Source organism: Neofelis nebulosa, chromosome 10 (genome assembly GCF_028018385.1).
Source record: "Neofelis nebulosa isolate mNeoNeb1 chromosome 10, mNeoNeb1.pri, whole genome shotgun sequence".
Classification (NCBI taxonomy): domain Eukaryota; kingdom Metazoa; phylum Chordata; class Mammalia; order Carnivora; family Felidae; genus Neofelis; species Neofelis nebulosa.
In genome coordinates this window covers 25343807-25361384 of record NC_080791.1, presented here as the reverse complement: position 1 = coordinate 25361384, position 17578 = coordinate 25343807, and the positions used below count along the sequence as shown (strand labels likewise).

The window sequence follows — 17578 nt, the reverse complement described above, 5'->3', positions numbered from 1 at the left end:
GTAATTGCATTAAAAACTTGGCATTCTTTTACTCTTTCTGGATCCAATGTTCTCTTACTAATATGGCAACTATATTTCCTGAGTGAAAAGAAGTGTTTCAGAAACTGCCCAGCAAAAGACTTTAGACTCGTGACTTTATTATTTTTTAATGTTTATTTATTGATTTTGAGGGAAAGAGTGCACCAGCAGGGGAGGGGCAAAGAGAGAGGATGCCAAGCAGGCTTCGCACTGTCAGCCTGGAGCCCAACTCAGGGCTCCACCTCATGAACCGTGAGATCATGACCTGACCCCAAATCAAGAGACAGACGCTCTGCCGACTGAGCCATCCAGGCGCCCCCGACTTGTGACTTTATGATATGAGTGGTATGAATGCAATCATACCTACTGGACACTTAGTTGCTATAACTGTGTAGAATAACATGGTATGAAGCCAGGGGTATGTCAGAGACAGGATCACTGAATGGACTGATGGACATATGCCAGAGTCCGGGTCGAATATCAGCTTTCTAAGGGACAGAGGAAAGCTGCCAGCCACTGGCTGGTTTTAGGCATTGGCCTCTGTCCTTCCTGGGCTTTTCCAGAGGAACTTTCGGCGCTGGCCAGCCTTCTTGAGTCTCCATGGCGATGCCTGCAAAAGGGAGTGGCATGGCCATGGGGCTTAGCTAAGCACATTGCAAAGATGAGCTCCACACCGTGCCCTCGGACACAGCTGCCAGGCACAGAGACTTCTGAGGCTGAATCTTTCCCAATCACTTCGTGGCATGAGTGACTCCCTTTTGTACACGTTCTTGCTTCCTTTCATCATTGATTGATTGATGGATTTTTTTTTTTTTTTTCACCACGTAACTCTATTTCTACCTTCTGACACTTGGTGACGCAGAAGGGCGACCCCACTCCCCTTGTTCCCGCCTCTTTTACAGGAGCCTCAGACAGAGCCTTCAGTCCTGGGCCAGGCAGCTGTGGAATGCAGCCCAGCCAATTATAATGGAAAGCACTTCAAGGAGTCAGAGAGATCTGGGTTCAATTCTGGTCTGTTACTCCTTGGCCATGTGACCTTGGACAAGTTACTTAACCTCTCTGTGCTTCAGCGTCCTCTTCTCTTTAAAAGGCAGAGCATAACTTGCCATGTGAGGCCATCATGATCGTTACACGAGAAAATGCATGTCCAGAGCCTCCCACAAAGATGACCTCAGCTAAGCCTCTCTCCCTTATGCCTTTCTCTGGACTTTTCGATTGTGTTGGATGGAAGCATGGAGGGAGGAGTGGAGATGATTCCACTTATTGTCCGTGCAAGGGTGTTGCCACAACAAGATGGGGCTTCTGGGGTAAAGATGGAGACACTCTTATTGAGTAAACTCCTTGCTTCATCACTCCCCTGCCCTAGAAACAGCTCCCTTGCCACCAGATCAAAGTTCTCTTGTAATGGGCTGGTGGTTTACAACCCCATTGTGTAAACAGACCTGGTTCTCTTATCTTGAGTAATTGCAGTTTAATTGGGCCTCCTTGGGAAGCAATTCCCTTCTTAGCCAGGGCTGTTCGCACACTCTTCACCTCCACCCTACAGGCCTCAGGATTCCAGCCTTTGAGTGGTCATCAGGGAGTCTGTGCTGTCCCTGCCCTTCTTGGGAAGGGCGCGCGCTTGTCACTGACTGTGGAGCCCAGCACCGACGCCCTTTCCTTCTCTCTGCAAATCCCGGAGGACAATGGATGAAGCATTTTGGGATAAGAGAAAACATGCGAAAGAAATTTGGAATATAAATGGATACTTAGGGCCGGTCAGAAAAATGGAAGGAAAGACCGATAATGTCTGTATTTTCCAGCATCTGAAAAAGCGGGGCTTTTCTAAGGTCCCGGGTTCAGTGGGTACAATCTTGAGGAGTTCAGAGCCAGGACACGGCCGAGAGGCCATCTCCCGATATCAGGAAATTAAGCTCCTGAGAGATTAAAAGAGGTGCCTGAGTTTACAGAGCTGGCGAGAGACTGGCATGTGACCTAGATCTCCTGACTCGGGGCTAAGGACATTCTTTACTGCGGAATTCATCTTAATCACTGTTCAGATGTGTGGTAGTGTAAAAGAACTTCTAATAGACTCTCATTCCTGCATCTCTATGCCTAATGAATGAGGAAGTGGGTCTTCCCCGAGTTAGGGAAAAAAAGAAAACAAACCCAAAACCCCAGCTTGTAGCCGACCACTGGGCACATTGGAATTACTGCCCCGTCTTTCGGCCAAGGCGAGAGTTTTCTATCCACCACCCAGCGTCTCCTAACGAGGCTCTGAGTCACCACACCTGCTCTCCCTGCACCGTGGGATGCCTGGGGCTGTCACCTCTGGAGCCACTGGGAGCCTGGGGCTGTCCCCTCTGGAGCCACTGGGAGTCTGCAGGCTTCACGTCGAGGGAGTAGAAGCCGACCAGTAACCCGTGTCTCACCGCTGGTCTCTCGGCAGGAAAGCGTCCAGTCCAGGCGCTCGGACTAGTGGCAAGGTTCAGAGGCCCTGGACCCTCAGCTATGTGACTAAGTGCTCGCTGTGGGTGGAGGGGGCGGTGGTCTCAGGCTGCCACGAGCAGGGCCGGTCACATCTCGGGGCAGCCTCAGCCACAGTCCCTGGAGGAGTTCTATGGGACTGTCTCACGTTTCTCCCTCAGAAACCTGCCGTGGGTCAGGCCTGCCCTTTCACCCAGCCCCAAGCCCAGCGCTCTTATTGTTTTAAAAAGAATTTCCTGGCCTTGAATCTAAAATTAAACTGCCCTTTGAGAGTTTCCTATTTTGTCTGTTCCCGCCTCTCCTGTGGCGGCACCACCCTCCCCTCCCTCCTCCTCGAGAGTAGGCTGAGGAAAGCTAAATGGACGCGAAGGAGTATTTCTGTCTGCGTCCTTCCCTCTGCCTCTCAAGGGAGCAGGACACATGTGCCCTCCCGAAGCAGGTCTGCCGCAGCGTCCTGAAGGCCAGACGCCGTCTGCCCAGAGCACCCCCCTTGGCTTGTGGAAAGAGCTTCTCCATGACCCGCTGGACAGTGAGTGAAAGAAGACACTGGCTTGTCTGGCATCTTCTGAGGCGGAGGCCCAGACCTGATTAAAAGCTGCAGGGTTCAGCAGCGCCCCCCCCCCCCAGCTTTGGAAAGGCACCTGCACGCAGTGATGCAATGGGCTGAGAGGGTCTAAGCTGAGGATTCATCTCTTGGTCATACAGCCTTTCCTGAGTATACTGTGCCAGAGCCCCTAGAGCTATTCCGCAGGCAGGCACTTCCTCCGCCTCCCTGTTCTCTACTGAAAAATGGGGGACGTGGGGTCAAAGCAGTGTTTGAGCATGGCTTTAGGAAAGAATGAGGACAACACTATGAAGGCTTGCGGAAATTTAGGGGGGACGTCGTATGCCATGAATCCAAACTATGACTACAAGCAACGTTTGGCTCTACAGGCTTCTCTACTCATGGGGCCAGTTGGTCACAGGTCAGGAGAAAGGATGGGGACAGGGTGGCAGAAGGCGATAGCAGAGTTGGAAAGGAGGCCGGAGGTCAGTGGGGCTAGCCTCCTTAGGAAACAAAAGCTAAAGAGGTTAAGTGACAGGCTGGAGGTTACACAGCTCCTCAGGAGCAGAGCGGGACTTGAATCCAGGCTTCCTGGTTCCCAGGCTTCAGTCTGCCTACTAGAGCGCATGAACATCTGTGACACGCCTAGAAAAATACAGTTATCTCCGCAGAAGCAGACATCCAGGGCTCACTTAGCTTCGCTTCTGGGCGTAAAATGTCTTTTGTTGTTTTAATTTATTTTTGTAAACAGCAGCATCTAGAAATAGTTCTTGGGTCTCATATGCTCGTGGCCTCATACTAAGGCTAACGCCTAGGATTCAGAAGTGGATCCAAGAAAAGACAGGTTTGCTTCCACAGAGATCGTGTGCTGAGCCCACATACAGAAGAGAAAGGAGGGAATTAGTAGGCAAACACTAGGACATTCAAGGTTGCTTGGCTAACGACAGAAATGGACTTGAAGAATGGATCACACATACTCTTCTTTTTTTTTTTTTTTTAAATGTTTATTATTTTTGAGAGAGACAGAGACCAAGCGGGGGGGGGGGGGGGGGTGGTCGCAGAGAGTCAGAGACACACAGAATCAGAAGCAGGCTCCAGGCTCTGAGCTGTCAGCACAGAGCCCGACGCCGGGCTCGAACTCACAGACCGTGAGATCATGACCTGAGCCGAAGTCGGCCGCCCAACCGACTGAGCCACCCAGGTGCCCCGCACATACCCTTCGAAACATGAGAACTCCATATGTTTGTGATTTCGTGTTGTAAAAGTATTCCCCTATTCCCTCTTTTCCAATTTTGGGGGGCAGGGAGAAGGCAGACAACAGGCAAAAGCTGTGAGGTCTGGCAGGGTTGGGTGGGGAAGGGCGAGGAGGCGGTTGTGAAGAAAAAGCAGCAGGGAGATGTGGGCGGGGGAAGACAGAGGCCTCAGACTCTGAAACTTTGAGAGGTGGAGCTAAGCAGAGGTCATAGAGTACATGAGACCTTGACCGGAGGGCTAATGGAGGTGGTCAGCTGCTGTGCTGGCCATTAGAGCTGGCTCACCACCGTCAGAGTAGAGCAGGGAGAGCGTGTGTCCATCGTCCTGGTAGTTTCTGCGTTTCCTGGTTTTTGTTTTATCTGTTTGCAGTAGCATAAAGGTGAAGGATGTAGGCTTGGCTATGTCCTCTGACAGCCCCCGAGAGGCCAGGGAGGAGTGCTGTTCCCCAGGCAGCTCGTCACCATGTGTGTGGTAGAGCAGGGCAAAATGTGTGCTTTCCCTGAGATGCCTGGGGGAGGGGCCCCAATCCTTCCAAGGCTGTGTGGCTGCCATCTTTCTCTCGGTGGCCACCAGCCAACCGCCCTTGGTCCTGAAGCTCTGCCCTTGGCTTCCATCACTCTGTACACTTTCTTGATTTTCTTCCTCTGTCTTCAACAGGCCCTTCTTTGCTGTTTTTTCCCCTTTCATGTCTCGCAAAACTATAGGCAATTTTACAGACCCATTTTTGATCTCTTTTCTGTTTTGTCTGAACAGCCATTTTTCTTGACTCTGTCCTCTCACTGGGCGTTCCACGCCTCCAGAGCTAACTGTGCCTTTTCTTGTCCTCTCCTATCCTGCGTTCACCTTTGGGACCCCCCGCCCCGCCAAGCTGTTCTGCCATCACTCCATCTAAACACAGCTAAGGGTGAAATTCTCTTCCTCTCTCCTTACTTATGTACTTAAACTCACCTTTTGCATTATTATATTATAAAAGCAAGCATTCTGAGCCTTATCTGGGATTTTCCCTTTTTCTTCATCTCCTATCAGAAAATCATGTTGATTCTCCCTTTGAAACATACTTACGTTTCTTGTTTCCTCTTCGCCTCTGCCCTCGTGACCCTGATCTAACTCTGCCCTTGTACCTGGACCCCTGCTCAGCACCAGAAATAGCGGGACACCAGTGATGCACTCAGGTGGGGGACAAAACGTAAGGGGTGCCCCAGTGCTCAGTCATCAAGCTAAATGAGATCCTAATGCAATATTTTCTTTTGTTTACAATTTTTTTTGAGGCTGATTTATTTTGAGAAACAGAGAGAGTGAGCGATGGAGGGGCAGAGAGAGAGGGAGAGAGAGAATCCCATGCAGGCTCTACACTATCAGCACAGAGCCCGATGCGGGGCCCGAACTCACAAACAGTGAGATCATGGCCTGAGCAGAAACCGAGAGCTGGATGCTTAACCCAGTGAGCCCCCCACGTGCACCTTAATGCAATATTTTCAAAAATCAAAATTAATGCAAAAATTAGTATAAAAAATAAAAACTTTAAACAGAGTTAGGATTAGTAGTGCTGCTTTTTTTCTTTCGGCCTGAGTCTCCAGTTGGGTTCCGTGAGGTAGTCTCGTGCCTGTGTCAGCTTCTTCACCTTCTCCTGCCCAACCCATCCTACCTGGCATAGTCAAATGAGTCTTCTAGAACATATTGATGCACATGTCACTACCTCTAATGCAACCTCCGAAGCCTTTCTCCGGGAGCCAGATTCCTGTCTGGTATCTATGGCCCTCAACAATGTGATCTTACCCTGTCCCACCAGCTTTACTTTTTACTAATTACCCTCCATGGCAAGTGTCCACGTTGTTCAAGAGCACACTCTTCCCACATGCTTATCACCACCGAACAACACGGTCTTTATCTCTCTAGATCACCTCTCTGAATCTTTCTTATTCTTCCTTAAACAGATTATATGTTCCTATTCACCTTAAGGTAGTGTGATCGTCTTTTTTTTTTGCTCTCTAGGCCCTCCACCAAGTGTTCTAGGCTAAATCTTACTCAACCTTTCAGTTACCTTAATTTGCTTCCTCCAGGAAGTATTACCTGCTGCCACTCCCCTCTCCCTGCACATTGGTACTTAACCCTGTCATATCTCCTTGCTGTAATTTCCTGTTTACTTGTCTGTATGCTCATGAGGGTGAAGTTCATTTCTTGTTCATACTGTGCTCTTAGCATCTAACATAAAACTTGGCATAGACCAGGTGCATGGTATAAATTTGCCCCATAAATGCATATTGTCATAATTTGTCAAGTACCTAGCCCAGGACAACAGTTCCCCTTCTTCAGAAATCTGTACAAGAGCCAGTAAGCTTCATGTTGGGCAGGTAGAAGCAAAGACGGTCTGAAACCAAATAGAACTGGGTGTGAATTCTATATTTATTATTTTATTAGCTGTGCGGCCTTTGGACATTTACTTATTCTCTAAATGCCTCAGTTTGTTCTTCTGTAAAATGGGGATACAAATACTCATCTTGCGTGATTGTGGTAAGGATTCGATGTGACCATTTCTGCACTATGTTTAGCACACCAACTGGCATAGGGCAGGTGTGTGATGTGCGTTAGTTCCTTTCGATAATTGCCTGTGGGATGAATAAGCAAGGACCCGTCAGATGGTTTTCTTCAAACTGTGACAGGGGCTGCAAATGGCGCTTGTGTCTCATGAGTTCAACCTCCAGTTGCAGCCAGGAAAGGAAGGTGTCAGCGAAGAGACTCAAACTCATTTTGGGTGGCGCTTTTTTAAGGCGATGAGGTGGGGGCTGGGCAGCCCAGATTTCTGACCTGTTAATAACCTGCTTCTTTCTCCTCAACTAAGACAGTTTCATAATGAATTGGAACTAGCTATGTGGTTCTTTTGAGTAAAAACGTCATTTTCATACTCTGTGAAATAGGTATGAAGTCAGTTTGTGAAATGTCTAATAAACAAGCAGGTGTCTAGATAACGAGAATCATGGTGCTTCCAGGAGCATCTGTTAGTAAAGATGTTTGTGGTTCACGGTAGGCTTGTTGCGTTATGTCCTCCTAATTCTTTTTTTTTTTTTAATTTTTTTTTCAACGTTTTTAATTTATTTTTGGGACAGAGAGAGACAGAGCATGAACGGGGGAGGGGCAGAGAGCGAGGGAGACACAGAATCGGAAACAGGCTCCAGGCTCCGAGCCGTCAGCCCAGAGCCTGACGCGGGGCTCGAACTCACGGACCGCGAGATCGTGACCTGGCTGAAGTCGGACGCTTAACCGACTGCGCCACCCAGGCGCCCCATGTCCTCCTAATTCTTAAAAATAGGGTCCTCTGGTTCCACTGAGGGCAGCTCAAGAGGAAATAACGTCTTAAAAATAGATTTCCATTTATAAAATAATGGATGAACTATCCCTGACAACAAAGAGCCTGGTTTCGGGCAGGAGGGATTCCTAAAAAAACAAGAAACAAAAAACAAAAGCCAACCGCATAAATTCAGTCTGATGCTGCGCATGGTTGTTAATCAGAGGCTGGGAGTTGACTCACCACACCGCTACATTGTTGTCATTGCCCGGGTCTGGAACCTCATTGCTTTATCCCTAACCCACTAAGTACTCCTTCTGCCTTCCATCTCTCTCCTGCACTTTGCATCTAGATCATTTTCCTTCAGCACTTCTTGGCACTGTATATCTTGCCATCAGTGGCCTTTCCTTAGCAGAGAAAGTCTAAACTTTTAAACCTGAAAAATGTGTCTCTATCCTATTTGCTATCGCATCAAAAAGAATAAAATATTTAGGAATAGATTTAACCAAGGAGGTGAAACACCTGTACTCTGAAAACTGTAAGGCATTGATGGAAGACTTTGAAGATGACAAAAACAAATGAAAAGACACACAATGCTCATGGATTGGAAAAATTAATATTGTTAAAATGTCCATATTACCCAAAGCAATCTAGAGATTCAATGTAATCCCTATAAAAATACCAATAGCATTTTTCATATAACTATAACAAATTCTCCTAAAATTTGTGTGAAACAACAAAAGACCTTGAATAGGCAAAGCAATACTGAGAAAGAACAAAGCTGGAGGTATCATAATCCCAGATTTCGAGATACACTACAAAACTGTAGTAACCAAAACCATATGGTACTGGCACAGTACTGAAAAATAGACATATAGATGAATGGAAGGAGGTAGAGAAACCAGAAATAAACCCACACTTACATGGTCGATTAATCTACAACAAAAGAGGAAAAAATATCCAATGGGGGAAAGAGAGTCTCTTCCACAAATGGTGCTGGGAAAACTGGACAGTGACATGCAAAACAATGAAACTGGACATTCTTACATCACACACAAAAATAAACTCAAAAAGTATTAAAAACCCAAATGTGAGACACAAAACCATTAAATTCCTAGAAGAAAACATAAGCAATAATTTCTTTGACATAGCCTTTAGCAACATTTTCTAGATGTGTTTCCTCAGGCAAGGGAAACAAAAGCAATGATAAATTTTGGGGTCTACACTAAAATGAAAAGCTTTTGCACAGTGAAGGAAACCATCAACAAAACAAAAAGACAACCCATCCAACGGGAAAAGATATTTGCAAATGGTACATCCGATAAGGGCTTAATATCCTAAATAATAAAGAACTTATACAACTCAACACCAAAAAAACAAAGTGCAAATAATCCAGATTCTTCTGGGAAGAAGACATGAACAGACACTTGTTTAGAGAAGACATACAAATGGCCAACAGACACATAAAAGGATGCTCAATATCACTAATCTTCAGGGAAATGCAAATCAAAACCACGATGAGATATCACCTCACACCTAAAACACAAGCGACCACAAGCATGGGCAGGGATGTGGAGAAAAAGGAATTCTCATGCACTTTGGCAGGAATGCAAACTGTGTTACATAATCACTGGGTAAGACGGTATGGAGTTTCGTCCAAAAAAATTGAAAATAGAATTACCATATGATTCAATGATTCTGCTACTGGGTATTTATTTACTTAAAGAAAATAAAAACCATAATTTGAAAAGATACATGCACCCCTATGTTTATAGAAGCATTATTTACAGTAGTCAAGATATGGAAGCAACACCGAGTGTTCATGGACAGATGAATGGACAAAGAAGATATGAGACACACACACACACACACACACACACACACACACACAGGAATATTGCTTAGCCATAAAAAAAAGAATGAAATCTTGTCTTCTGTGACAACGCAGATAGACCTAGAGGGTATTATGCTGAGTGAAATAAGTCAGACAGAGAAAGACAAATACCATATGATTTCACTGACATGTGGAATCTAAAAAGAAAAAAAAAAACCAAATGAACAAACAGAAACAGTCTCGTAAATACAGAAAACAAGCTGATGGTTGCAAGAGGGGAGGAGGTTTGTGGGATGGACCAATGAGGTGAAGGGGATTAAGAATACAAACTAACGGGGCGCCTGGGTGGCGCAGTCAGTTAAGCGGCCGACTTCAGCCAGGTCACGATCTCGCGTCTGTGAGTTCGAGCCCCGCGTCGGGCTCTGTGCTGACAGCTCGGAGCCTGGAGCCTGTTTCCAATTCTGTGTCTCCCTCTCTCTCTGCCCCTCCCCCGTTCATGCTCTGTCTCTCTCTGTCCCAAAAATAAATTAAAAAAACATTGAAAAAAAAAAAATTAAAAAAAAAAAAAAAAAAAAGAATACAAACTACCAGTTATAAAATAAATATGTCCCATGGAGATAAAAAGTACAGCATAGGGAATATATTCAGTAATGCTGTAATACCATTGTATGGTGACAGATGGAGGCTATGCTTACCATGGTGAGCACAGTGTGATGTACAGAATTGTCTTGTCACTATGGTCTACACCTGAAACTAATATAACATTGTATGTCAACTCTACTTGAGTAATGAATGTAAAAAAGAAATAAGTGATATAAAATGCAAAAACAAAATGTTCTCCTTAGGTTTCTACTTACCTTCGCAGGGCTCATAACAGACTACCCACTACCTGTCTATAAGGATTCTCTCTGTACTATCGACTGCTGTCTTAGAAGGGTCTTGCAAGAACGGTTTAGGCAAACCATACACACACTGTCCCAAAAGAAAACAGGGCTAGACAACTTAGATTTCTCCTTTATATAATTTAGAATCAAAATTTCCTCCCTCAAGACCCTATTCCTACAGCTCTGGTACTTGACATTTAATTTTGAGAAAGACTCTGGGGAAATATCAAAAGATGGGGATAGATATTAACAACACACAGGGAGTCCAGGGAATATGTTTCAAATGGATTCAGCTGCAAAGGATTATTGAAGACTTACCTATTCTTGGGGATTCAAAGGCAGTTGCCTCAAGAGCTTACAATATGAAAATACAATGTCCCCAAAGTGGTTTGAACCGGAATTCAGGAAATGTTTTCTGACTGAAGCTTAGGGGAGTGTTCTTGCCAATGATTTCCCTAAATTTCTTGGTCCCAAACCCAAATAGGTAGCAGAACACCATTGCTCCATTTATATTCTAGTGGTTCTCATCAGGGTCTGGGAGCAGAAACCAAGGACGTTAGCCTTTGCTACTCAACAACTCAAGGTGACTCTGTTCAGTTCCAAGGGTATTACTACATTCTCAGCACCGTTGGCCCAGTTAGAAGTGGAACAGCCCCAAAGTAAACTTCATCCAGCTCTACTTTGAATGATTCTTTGAATATTATGGAGAATGTTGTCCCAATTAACGCACGCAAAATGTCCTTTGGGCCTCAATGGTCATTTTTGTCTGTGCCACTATACTCTCTTCGTTGTCTTTACTGAGCTTAAGTGAATGTACAGTTGAAAAATGGGAAGAGAGTGTAGATAGTGAATGCTGAATCTAAAAGAATAGTGCTGAGTTTTTGTCTGCAGCTCAAGGGGAACGAGGGCATAGGAGATTCTCGAATGAGAGAATCTTACTGGAGGTTAGCAAACTACCCTTCAGGGATGAGAATACCACCTGTGAAGCTGCTTTTGTTAATTAGCCTCTTAACATCGATAGATTTAACCACATCAAATTCTAGCAGAGTTTGATTCTCTTAACTGAGATTTTTTTTATGGAGGTAGAAGGACCATGAGAGAAGAGAGAAAGAATGAAAAAGAAAAAGGAAAATAAAGGTTGGGCCAGTGGAGATTAGACTCCTCAGGAAATCTTTCTATGAATCTGCTGCTTCTCCTTTTGTGTCTTATTTTTTAATCCTCTTGCTCAATCCCAGGAATGTTAAGGGCCTGTTATAGTAAAATAATATCTACCTTATATTAGGATTCACATAGGCTACGACATGGATTATATATATTTAATTTTTTAAATTTATTTATTTTGAGAGAGAAGGAGAGCAGGGGAGGGGCAGAGAGAGAATCCCAGGCAGGCTCCACGCCATCAGCATGGATGTGGGGCTGGAACCCACAAACCATGAGATCACGACCTGAGCCAAAACCAAGAGTTGAATGCTTAACCAACTGAGGCACCCAGATGCCCCAACATGCATTTTATATTTTATTTTGTTTTATATATAATTTTCTTACACATATTTTATTTAATCCTTCCTACATATGAGGTAGATATTATTCCCATCTTATAATGGAGTAGTAAACTGAGATTTAGATACGGGAACAGGCCTCGGCCCTTCACCAGTAAGCGGTACAGCGAAGATTTGAATCCAGGTAGACGCAGCTTCAAAGAATAGGGTTTAAACACCTCCAAACATGCCGCCTACACAGCCCATTTGCCTTCTTTAAGGAGTACTGGGTAGAGGCTATATTTTATGGATTTCCTAAAGCTGATGAAAGGACGGCACAAGTCCCCATACGTTACGGGAGATGCTGGAAATTTCAGTCTGGCAATCACTATCATCAAAACTTCTGCACAATTGATTGACTGAAAAATGAGTGATTATTATTACATAGGCCCACTTTTTGGTTTTCCCTTGGCATTTATCCCCTACTGGTTCCATGATAATGGAATGTCTTGTAAGAACATCCGTTCGAGGTGTTTTTACAGAGTAAGATCACAAAAATTCAAAAGCCAGGATTGTGTAAAGATGGCCAAGATTCTGCCTTGCTGTGAATCTTGGGTCTTTATTTGAAAATTAGGAGGGGCATCTGTGTGGCTCAGTGGCTTGAGTGTCTGACTCTTGGTTTCGGCTCAGGGTCATGATCTCCTGGTTCTTGAGCTCGGGCCCTGCGTTGGGCTCTGTGCTGGTAGCACGGAGCCTGCTTGAGATTCTCTCTCCCTCTCTCTCTTCTCCTCCCTCTCCCTCTCTCAAAATAAATAAATAAACTTATAAAAAATCGGAAAGGTCATTGTCCAATGCCTAAAGAAATGGATGAAAGGCAGTGCATGCACAGTCTGAGTAAGAGACCCTTCTTCCCTGTGTCTGTTTTGGGGGGAGTTGTGATCAACAGTTGGTTCTATTTTGTTGTCATCTATGGATGATTCCTACTCACATGCGGTTGTTTGATAGGAGGTTATTGTCCCATTCAGGTTAGAGTATAGAGATTTTCCTGTTAATATATTTCCGTATTTTTTTCCTGGTCACAGAGGCAGGGACCCATCAACTCCTACGAAGATCCTCGAATGGCCTGTGGTTTCCAGTCCAGTTATCACCCGCAAAGAGCTTACTACCCCTTCTGGGATGAGATGGCCACTCAGGAAGTTCCCACTGGTCTGGAACACTGTGGCTCAGGTAGGAGCATGAACAGAGGCTCGGGGTGCGGATAGAGATGAAGGACAGTGAAGTGTGATGAGGGCTGCATTCTCCGTAGCAACAACAGCTGCCGCGGCTTATGTGGGGACAAGATGCTATTGTTCTCCGGTGGAAAGTCCCCGGACTTCTCCATAATTCCGAGTTGCTTTCTTCTCCAACAACAGGAAGATGAAACTCTAGGAATGAGCCCAAGAGGGGTTGCTTCAGGTCTCCATTCTGTAAATAGTTCTGTCCACTGTGCATTTCCTGAGAGTTACCCGTTGCAGCCTCATTGTTGACAAAGGGCCTAGAAGGTCTGTGGTCCTGAAGGAAGAGCTGGATAAACAGTTGGCCTTCTTACAAAACATCATTTCTTTCATTCATCTTCTTTCCCGCATTGTCCTCGACCTCTTCGCCTGTGCCCACCTGCGTCTGGCTTCTTTCTGGTCCGCCCCCTCTCTCCCTCCTCTCAGCTCTCCTTTGCAGACCTCCTTCCTCTCCTCCCAGCATTCTCTTCTCTCCCAGGCTTGCTGCTCATGGTGCTGCCCCCTGGTGATCAGGAATCAAACTCCTCCAGAGAGTTCTCCCCCGGGTCTTGTCTCCCAAAGACCCGACAGGTTTTGAGCGTCCTTACCCCCATTCTGTTTTGCCGAAGTCACCAGGTGTCTCACAAATTCCATTAGTCTGTGCTTACCTGCTAGTGTTTTTGTTAGTTTCTTTTTACTGCAAAATGTAAACCTTGATTTGGGGATTCTGAAGTGGTGGGTTCTGCTATTAAGTTCAATGGATCATGAGACCAGACTATGTATCCAAATACCAAAAAGCCAGTTCAAATCTGTATTTTCTTCCAGGATGAATTCTTAGCCTAAGAAATCTCATTACTCTCACAAATGGAAAATATATAATTCCGGGGGTGCCTGGGTGGCTCGGTGGGTGAAGTGTCCAACTCTTGGTTTCAGCTCAAGTCATAATCTCATGGTTTGTGAGTTCAAGCCCCATGTTGGGCTCAGGGCTGACAGAGCAGAGCCTGCCTGGGATTCTCTCTTTCTTTCTCTCAGCCCCTCCCCTGCTCACACACACTCTCTCAAAAGAAACAGATAAACTTAAAAAAATAATAAATTAAAATATGTAATTCTGAGGCTAACATAGGGAGAAAGCCACTGGGGCACTAACTTAAAAATATGTAATTCTGAGGCTAACACAGGGAGAAAGCCACTGGGGGACTAACTTAAATGCAACTTTTTGTTTAATGTTTCTTTACTCCACATAACGATACTACTTTTTATAATAGTGGAGAGGGAACACAAGTGTTAGTTTTGTTGCCCATTCTTCGTCTTTGACCAGAAATACCAAGACACAAAGCAAGATGCTGTAGCATCGTGGTGGGAGTTGGAAGGAAGGCATGTGAGTTGCTTTCCAGTTGCCTGGCTCTTCTTTAGGGCAGAATGAAATCAATCCTTGTGTTTCCTAGTCTCTCAAGTCAATAGCCATTGATATTTGTCATATTCTTCGGGGCACTGCCCTTGGATTTCAGACATCAGACATTATGCTGTCACTTTCTGCTTGGTTCTCCCAAGCATAAATACAAGTGTCTCAGTAACTATCTACCCATTTAAACAGGAGACAGGGAGGATTTTGCACCTGTTCACAGGTTAGACTTAAGGACTTAAAATTCTAAGAGATGAACAAAGCCATCCTTTATGATTCTAAACAAATAGATCTTTTTAAATAAAAATTTTTTTTTGAGAGAGAGAAACAGGGGGAGAGGGAGAGAGAGAATCTTAAGCAGGTGCAGGGCCTGATGTGGGGCTCAATCATGACCTGAGCTGACATCAAGAGTTGGACGCTCAACCGCCTGAGACACCCAGATGCCCCTAAATAAATAGGTCTCATTTGTATAAGCAGAGGGTCAGAACGGCTGTGCCTCTATTTGTATAGTTCTTGAAACTTACCAATGCCGCTGGGCTTAAGTCTTGTGTCTTTGAATGCAATCCAGGTTAAAGTTACCTTGCCTTGACCCTCTCTGCTCTAGACGGTGCTTCTGTTTGCTGCAAGTTACGCCGTATTAATAGCCGAGGTTATTCCACACTGGTCCATGGCCTCAAGATTAGATGTCCCTTCTTCATAGCTAAAAGACATGGTCCTTTTTTTTTTCCCCAGCTAAGAACTACATAAATTCCCAAGCAAAGATGGTTTTTCATTCTTTTCCTTGTCAAGGTCCTCAAAGGCAAAGGAGGTTTTTTTTCGGAGCCAATGACACAGTGTCTGTGACGCATGGGAAGACCCTCTAAGGGCGAAGCTGCTTTAAAATGCAAGGATTCATAGCCATATGATATAGTCATTTTCCCCACTTCGTCCCTTTTATTGTTGCAAGAAGAAGGGAGCTGGGGTCACCCAGACTGGTGGCTTTTTAGTAGGATGGGAAGATGGGTCCTAAAAGGACCTGGGTTGTCAACAACCAGAGCTCAGAAAATACTAGAAAGCCTCCATGGGGAGCTGTGCCTTGGTAGCAAATGTGAGGTCCGCAGTTCCCTCTGCCCTAGGCTCCCTCTGATGGAAGTATCTGGCAAGAACCCTGAGCTTTTGCAGCCCCTCCTTTGCCTTTTGAGCTGTTCAGACGAAGTAGCTGCAGCGATTATTTCTGGGCTGTGGTCCAGCCCTCCTCAGTGATGGGTGTCCTTTGGAAGGAGATTTGGGGTTACAGAGAAGGGAAATGAAGATGTGGACCAACCAATGATTTCTCCAGCTGCAGCACATTTCCTTGGAGATGTGTTGAGTAAGAAGAAAGAGAGAAAAAAAATACGCTACACTTTTTTTTCATCTCCTTTTATCCTATTTTTAACTTCAATTTCCTTCCCGTCCTCCGTCTCATGGCCACTCCCCACCCCCGCTCCTGTCTCACGTTTTGTGCTCGCAGAAGGGATGAATGAACTTCTTTTCCAAGGACTCCACATCTGTCAGTGACTGGAATACCCAGCAGGAGGGGCACTCCAGGAACATTAGGCTCTTTGCTAATAATGTGGCTCTTATTCAAGGAGGGGCAGAGGCTGAGGAGGAGAAAGGGGGTGAGGGAGGGAGAGGGAAGAGAGAGAATGAAGCGAAGAGAAGCCGTGAGTGGGAGAGAGCCTGCCAGGTGAGCAGGGAAGGGGGGGTGGGCGGGGGGGTGGGGGGGTGGGAGGGTGGAGCAGGGGGAATACTCAGTAACCAAGAGAGTCAAGAATGGGTTGGACAGAAGAATAGATGGTAAAAGAAGCTGCTGAAGAAAACAGAGAAGGGTGGAAATAGACAGGAAATAAAAGTATTGGTAGAGAAGTGGAGGAGGATGGGAAGAGAAAACGAAAGCTGAATGGGAAGGCAGACGAAGGGGAGCCCGGAAAAAGACAAGGCAAGAAGGGGAGGGGAAGATGATATGATATGAAAGAGCACAACAGATGAATCTGAGGACATTAACTATACGGCTAAAAAGGGAAGCCACATTTGCATGCAATTGCCTGTGCAGCTGTACATTTCTTCATGACAATCTTGTAGTCATCATTTTCTTTTATTTCTACCTCCGCCTCCTGTCCGCCTCTTCCCCCTCCTCCCTATCAGCCTGGAGCCATTCGCAAGAGCCAATGGGGACGGCGAGCTGGTGTTCTGCATGAATGAATGGCCCTTTCTGTCTCAGCTCTTCGTCATCCCTCTGTCAGGGAGCCTTGTGAATCAATGGAGCCCCTTACACGAGACACGGCCGAAATGTCTGTTACTGTTTATAGTCTGACTGGAGTGGAGCCCACTGACCCTGCCTCCTCTCTGTTCCCGTCCTCTCTTGTGTCCCCAACATCAGCCCTTCCTCTCAATCATCATAGCTAGAATCACTTTTTCTGTCAGTCTCTGACTTCTTGTCCCTAAGAACTCATTGACATTTCACTGCCATTAACTATTATGACTAGTTCCTAACCGCAGCCCTGTTGAGAAGGGACGGAGTAGATGGCAAACCATTTTGGGATAGGGCCAGTGAGCTCAGAGTGGTGCCAGACCCAGCTGGAGCCATGCCGTGCCTGTTTTCCATTGGGAACTAGAAAACTGACATCGGAGACCCAACTGAGCACCCAGGCCACAAGACCACAGTCCATCCCTCTGATTAACACCTGTCCATATTTAATGTCAGTATTATGAATGACAAGAGTGCATATCAGAAAATACGATGCTTATGGAGCACCCTTCCAGAGTGATATCCTATCAAGTTATTTTTCATTTCACGGGTGGATTTGTCTTGAATTAGCCAAACTTACGGATATGATGCTGTAACCGGGGTTCAGTTTTGCGAAATAACTGCTTAGGGCTGGAAAGCCGTCTGTAGCTGCAGAACACGGTATACCCAACTTATACCCTTATGGGAATGAACCTATAGTGTCATTACCACGGTCCTTGATTTCAGAAGTAAGACAACGCTCTTTTTCTTCTTGTAGAATGCACCTTGGTATGCTTTTGGTCATCAAACACGGTAAAAACGTCACCTGCTCACATTTACAGCATACTTTCCACTTCTTAATTCTTCACGAGAGAGGAAGTATATAGAGTATGTTGGTAAAGAATCCAGATTCTGGA

At 45.5% G+C, this 17578-nt stretch overlaps 1 protein-coding gene across 3 annotated transcripts in view; it reads left to right on the top strand.

Annotated features, from left to right (window-relative positions):
- Window positions 1–17578, top strand: part of ETS1 (ETS proto-oncogene 1, transcription factor) — a 133239-nt gene that overhangs the window by 17891 nt on the left and 97770 nt on the right. For all 3 annotated transcript variants that reach the window (XM_058687293.1, XM_058687288.1, XM_058687289.1), the window contains exon 3: window positions 12844–12988. In XM_058687293.1, the coding sequence (XP_058543276.1) occupies window positions 12844–12988 (145 nt within the window). The remainder of the gene's footprint in view (window positions 1–12843; window positions 12989–17578) is intronic.